General features: G+C 37.0%; 1 protein-coding gene across 1 annotated transcript; it reads right to left on the bottom strand.

The window, feature by feature from the left end:
* Positions 1 to 1333: 1333 nt before the first annotated feature.
* Positions 1334 to 5931, bottom strand: LOC135685230 (hexosaminidase D). Its single transcript, XM_065201097.2, has 4 exons — positions 5386 to 5931; positions 3675 to 3999; positions 3191 to 3520; positions 1334 to 2236 (listed from the first exon to the last, which is right to left on the bottom strand). Exons 1-4 carry the CDS (start codon positions 5893 to 5895, stop codon positions 1881 to 1883), a joined length of 1521 nt encoding a protein of 506 aa, XP_065057169.1. The 5' UTR covers positions 5896 to 5931; the 3' UTR covers positions 1334 to 1880.
* Between the last annotated feature and the right edge of the window lie 495 nt (positions 5932 to 6426).

Raw genomic sequence — 6426 nt, 5'->3', positions numbered from 1 at the left:
CTAAAAAAACTGTATCGCAAAAAACCCACCAGTCACATACCCTTTACGAAGGCTGTAGGAACCTCTGAACATTTGCAATTAAGAGTTCAAGTCTTAACGCAGGAGTCTAGATTGATTAATACGTTCAAGTAATTCTGGCTCAGTAGAGAAGTAGCAATACTCATGATTTAGCTTTAAACATAGCCTGAAGTTAATGTCAGCAAAGGCAGTTAATGTGAGCAACTGATCCGTTTACGTGTCAAATAAAGTCGTATTTTGAATTTTTTGGCGGCTTTTCTTGGTTTGCATACTTGCGTGCGGTGACGCCAAGTTGCAAAACGAACGATAATTTGACGGTATCTTTTGCCGGTGACCGGATCTTCTATCACAGGGCCATTACGGTGAGCTCGGTCTATCGACATTTCAGGGATCGTTTTTCAAGATGTCTTTTATCTTCTCGAAACATTCCTGGCCTGGTTCTCCATCATTTCCCTCACTCCGTTCAACACAATTAATTCGTAAGCACAGCCTCCTGTGATATTTCTCATTGTCCTCAACTTAACTGTTTCTCAGCTTAAGTTTCTCTACCATTATTTTCAGACGCTCCTTTTTCTAAACCTACGATGCACTGTTCGTACTTCTCCATAAGAACAACTTTGGCCTCTAGCATTGTGATCTTCAATCGCTGTTGATTAACAATATTTTCTAAATCACTGACATCATCTTTAGTAGCTAAACTAGCCAATTTGCTGACGAGGATTTCTGAAATTGCCTTAAGCATTTGGTGGTTGGATTGCTCTACCGGATCCTTCAATTCCTTGGCATGGCCTAAACGCTCTTCGGCACAGCGTGCATGTTTCTCGCTAAACTGCGCTTTTCTTGACATTTTCCCTGCTCGGTGGGTTAGCATTTCCACTCAGTCATTCCAACCCTATATGACATTCCCTTTTTGTTTTTGAAGTATATCAAGTGCCACTTTCCCCAATGCAGTCCGGGTTTCACAGAGCTGCGAGTAGCACGTCATCCTATCCGAGACATGTCCGAAACAGGTTGTACGGTTCTGAAAGCAGTAAGAGGGTAGAGTATCCCAAAGTTTACAAGATCTAGGTAGGAAGGAGGAGTTGTGGGAGAGAGCTCTTAAGTTTGGCAAATGAGACTTGAAAAGGGTGAGCACTGAATGAGTGTCTGGCATTGCGTACATGTCCCAGGGGACCTGAGATCTTATTTCTGATCTCCTGAGAGCAATGGCCGTGCTCTTAGTCTGTCGGATGCAAGACAGCTGTTTGCTTGAGGTGAAGCAAGAAGAACAACTAACATTAATATCATTGTCAATTAATATGCAACCTTCGATCTTGCAAATAAGAAATGATTGTTTGAGCAGAAGATAAAAATTTTTATAAACAGTTAACAAAATTTTGCTAAATATTCAAATTGTAATAGCTATTACAATAACAAAAAGATTTGGGAATAATGCTATTTCAACTTAACATTTAAATTACGTAAACATTGCAATAATCGATTTCAAACATGACAACAAACAGACAAAGCAGAACAAAACTTAAGGGTCGCTAACCAATCAATGAACATTGACAGGAAAAATATCTTATTTTAGCAAATTACAAAGTACTTTAGCATATCCTAGCATTTGATAATGAAGTTGTTAACTTCAATTAAATTTTGATTGAGGCTAATATGTAGGCGGGTTGATATCTGCATCTAAAAAAAAAAAGAGGAAATGATGCCATGAAAAGCACAATACTTCAATCATTTAACAACTTGTTGTCTCTCGAATGTCTGGTCTTTTTTCGTTACGATGAAAATATTCCATTTCGAACGTGATCGGAGGTAGCATTGGTGTCGTTACTTTGTAACTGGACAGACTAAAACGTCACAGGTTTCTGCTATGTTTGATCATCAGCAACAAAATTCTTACAGCACATTTGCTTTATAGATCTCATAAGAGACAGAAGGTCCAGTATTTTCTTAACCTGTGAGTTCACCTTAACAACAATGAATTCTTCAACTGTATCGGAATCAAAGTGGAAGGATAAACATTCTTGTAAAGGACTCCTAATGCCCTCGTAAATCTGAAGTGCAGAGTTCAGCATCGTGCAGGCAAATTCTATGTGACAAATATTGACATCCTTTTTAACTTCAATATGCCATGTGTCCATCCAAGACTCTTTTCTTTCCTCTGCCATCTTTAAATGATGCTTTGCGTGCTCCAAGTGCGTAACATAAGTAATTATTTCAGAGCCTGAAATTAAAAAAGGAGAATCAAACCACTTTGATAAAAAGCCCATGCATTGATCGGTCCTGGCATCCTGTCAGAAAATTTTATCCTGTATTCTTTGAATTATCATGTTTTCAAGGATCTAGTATCAAAATGCCCCTCACATCAGAGATATCTGCCACCTTGTCAGGTGGCCCTGCCAAAAAAGAGCTTTGAAAATATCTTGCAACCTATGCCAAAAATAAGAAAGTTTGGTTTGCTGGTGGAGTTGAAAATTCTCAACAGACCAACTATCTCCGGATATAATTCAATGGTGTCACAAGGGAGTCATGAAACCTCAACTCAAAAAAAGAATCATTTGTTCAATAGTTCAACAGGTGACTGACGGATAAGGGAACATTCGTTGAAGGCAACAAAGAGAATATTTTCCGACCAGGACCGTAAAAAACGAGCCAACAGGCAAAAGAATTAATTTAACTTTGCAATTCATAGGTTATGATTTGTTCATAAACAACATCTATTAGCAAATTTAGAAAGTGCCTAGACATAGAGCGATCAGCAGTTTCTGGGACAAAAATAAGGCAACGTCTTCTTTTAGGCATTTTGAAACCCATCTAGGTAAGGGCAAGTGATTTGATGCAGTGCAGATAGAAAAAAAAATTCTCCTTAAGATGCTCGAATGAAATCAGAATATAGAAAATTCTGATTGATCAGCAGGCAGAAAGTCAAGTGCGGCTTCTTTAGCATTTTGATCTGCATTGAACTTTCCTACATGTTATCTCTACATGAGAACTTGAGCATAAATGAAGGCAGCTTAGGGTAAACTGAGCCAGCTCTCTTTTGTAAGGTGCAATTTAATCGAGGCTACTGGTCTTGATCTACTAGCTGTATTGTTGAACACAACAGTGCATTAGAGATAAGAAAGGGACTTGCTTTACCTGAAATGTTTAAAAAATCCAGACGAGAAACACAACATACCTGGAAAATTTCCACAGTTGCTATCCAGTTGCATGAATGGCTTATACTCAAGTTGAAAACATTGCAAGTATCCAAGATTTCTTGAAACCTTTTCGTGAATACTCTTATTAAAGAGGCCCTCTTTTAGAACAGCTAGACACATTGCAAGGCATGGCAAGGCAGCTGGCAAGAGCTCACACAGAGTAGCATAGTGGTCGTATCGAGACCATCCAGTGACCATAATAGCCTTGACTTTCTTTTTGGTTTCTTTAGGCAGCTGGTTTATCAGTGACAGCCATGAAAGATGATTATTTATATAATGTGGCATTGGTGTCCAGTCACATGAAGGTCCTGCAAAATTAATAATTACTGAGAGTGGGTAAATGAACGCCAGGGTGGACCAATCAGGGATGTAGTACTATAAAAATAATGAAAGGGTTCTTGCACAAAATGCATGAGACTAGAAAATCAACAGGTAATGCTGAAGCTCAAAATATATACAAACCAGCAGATCCTTTAAAAGAGCTTGCAATCCAAATCTCTTCAAAAGCTTCCCCAAATCGCTCAAACATACCATTGGGAAATACATCATTCAGATTGCCAACATATGACCAAACAACTGGAATAACTATGCTGCCATTCCCTGAAAGCTCTTCCAACTCACAAATTGAAAATTCTCTAAACATGTCATCCCAAATCAGAATCTGCAAAGCAGGCCATTTAGTGCTGATATAATTGATGATGCTTATCATGTGGTTTGTATACAGTCTTTCCTTTGATATTGTTTTACATGCTTCCACACAAGCTTTGCACTGACAGAAGCAAAACACCTAAGAAAGGTGACAGAATTTCAGTGAGTCTAAAAAAAATTATCACAACATGAATGATAAAGAATGCAATCAAAATAACCACAAAATAGAAACTAATGAAAATAATAAGTGTGAAGATCTTATTTCATTGGTAAATTCCTCTAAATCAAGTATATTAAAAAAGCTAAAATTAAAGCATACAAATAATTATCCTGACAAAAACAAAGAAGCTGCCAATTCAAGACCACCTATGCCAACCTTCTTACAGCCTTCTCACAATTTTTACAAATTTCTTCATAATGATAGAATCATGAGCAAATATATCATATTTTCTATTTTTCAAAGGAAAGTGACTTTAAACCTTCCCATCTAGTCACTTTCCATCTAAGTATTCTGGTCTCTTGGTTTAATAGATGCCCTTTGGTTTGTTGTGAATTGAATGAAATAAAAAATTGTCTTTTTAAATATCAGCCACATCTTGGGTGTGGAGGCTACTCGATCATTATGTTTTTGACTCCACCTCAACAATAATTAGTTTGAGTTTTGTATTTGTTTTAGTGTTATAGAAAAAAATCCTGATTATAAGCCAAAATGATATTCCAAGATATCAAAAAATCATTTTCAAAACATAGTTCACAAATTCACTGTTAAGATCTTTACATGCTGAGAAATTTAGGATTTAAACTAAAAAACAAATAAGCATTGAAAAAAGTAAATCAAATTTTGGGAAACATCATAAAACATTGTAAAAGAGCACAAAACATGCTGGCCAAATGAATAAAGCAGATGATGTCCTGTGTTGGTGCTTTATTTGTTTGGCCAGTGCTTTATATGAGCAATGCAAAATGTGACAGATATATGAATGAAGATTCAAAGGCAAAGAAGAAGACAGGGAAAAATATTAGAATAACATATGGAACTAAAAAGGGACATTGCCATTAGTAGGACTATCTAATACAAGAAGTATCACATTATCACACATGGCTTTCGTTTCAGCACATTATTTTTGTGTTATATTTTAAGCATGTGGTATTCTCACTTTCTGCTAAGAATCCAACCTTTTACCCTTGATCCCAAGATGTGTGTTTTTTATTTTTAATACAGCCTTTCATTTTTAATAACAAATTTTCTCAAAGAAATTTGCTTTCTAATTGCATAGTAATTGAAATATAATGCCTGGCAAATTTTCAATTAATTGTTGCAAATGCATCTTGTTCTACGGGCAAATGTGCAAGGCCAAGGTTTGCCTTGTTCTGAAAATGGGTGCAATCAAAGTGCCCTAAATTTGCTGTGCTTCCTCCTTTTGCAAGTGCTTTTTGATCCCTAAAACTAAGCGTTGAATAGCCACACCCCCTTAATTTAAAAGAATGTCTGCGATGTCTGAAAATATTTTACGGATTTTCTGACCTCATCTCCACCTATGTGAAGGTATTTAAGATCTTCATGCTCTGCCATGATTTGATCAATCAAAGATTTGATGAGTGGAAGCGAATCTTCATTCTTAGGGCAAATAGACATAGGGTTTTCTTTCAACTCTCGCAAATGTGCGCACTCCTTGTGTTTCAGCACGTATTCCATGTGACCAAAAGTCTGTATAAGAGGTATAAACTCCATTCCTTCTGTTTTTGAAACATCTTGCAGCGATTTTATATCTTCGGAGGAATAACACTGCTCTTTTGCAATGTAACTCAGTTCATCTTTGAAAGGAAATGTGTCCTCATATTCAACCAAAATGCCAGTTGCACCCCACTGTCTCATTAAAGGAATAATCCGAAGAAGGTATTGCATTTTTGGTGGTGCTCCTTTCAAGTCTAAATGGACAATTCTTTGTTTTATTTGTTTTTCGTGTTTGTTCATTTTGATAATTGATTTGGAAAATTCCTTTAAACCAAAACAGTACATCCGTGCTCTATGCATGAAACAAAAAATTGTTTGTGTACATGTCGGCTGTTACCTCTCTCTGATGAAACATAGCCTCGTTTCACCACTTCCAGTGGAAGTAAAGACGTTTTTCGAACGCATCACACCCATTCGATGGTCGCACCACCCCCCAATAATCCTACATCCCCAATGATCGCACCAAAGTTTCATTTAAGAGAAACAATAATATATGCAAAGAAAAAACCAAACCGCAATTTTTTTCTTAATAAACAGTACCTACCCGTGATATTGAATTTTGTAACGATAAATAACTGATGCCAAAATGAGGAAATTGGTCAGTGCGAACCAGAGGTGCACCGATGGGGTGGGGTAAGGGGGAGAGCGAAAAGCGAAATAGTGAAAAGAGCACTGCTGCAAAGGTTTTAGCAGAGACCATCCTTTGTGACCGATATTCACGCTAGTAATCATCTAAATAAGCTTTTTTAAATCATGCATCAGCACTCGAAAGATCTTTCATGTTGAATCTACTGTCACTTACAGGTCCAAATTTTAAAAGACAGAGGCGCT

This window comes from Rhopilema esculentum, chromosome 15 (assembly GCF_057945365.1).
Source record: "Rhopilema esculentum isolate cy_ngs chromosome 15, ASM5794536v1, whole genome shotgun sequence".
Classification (NCBI taxonomy): Eukaryota; Metazoa; Cnidaria; class Scyphozoa; order Rhizostomeae; family Rhizostomatidae; genus Rhopilema; species Rhopilema esculentum.
Note: the sequence above shows the minus strand (reverse complement) of the source record. Positions and strands in the feature narration are given on the sequence as shown.

Bases quoted from the DNA above. Each gene is read 5' to 3' on its own strand.
- LOC135685230 (XM_065201097.2), bottom strand. From the start codon at position 5,895: ATGCATAGAGCACGGATGTACTGTTTTGGTTTAAAGGAATTTTCCAAA. The intron at 4,000-5,385 runs GTCAGAAAATCC...CACCTTTCTTAG, and splicing joins TTCACATAGGTGGAGATGAG to GTGTTTTGCTTCTGTCAGTG. The intron at 3,521-3,674 runs GTTTGTATATAT...TTAATTTTGCAG, and splicing joins CTCTTTTAAAGGATCTGCTG to GACCTTCATGTGACTGGACA.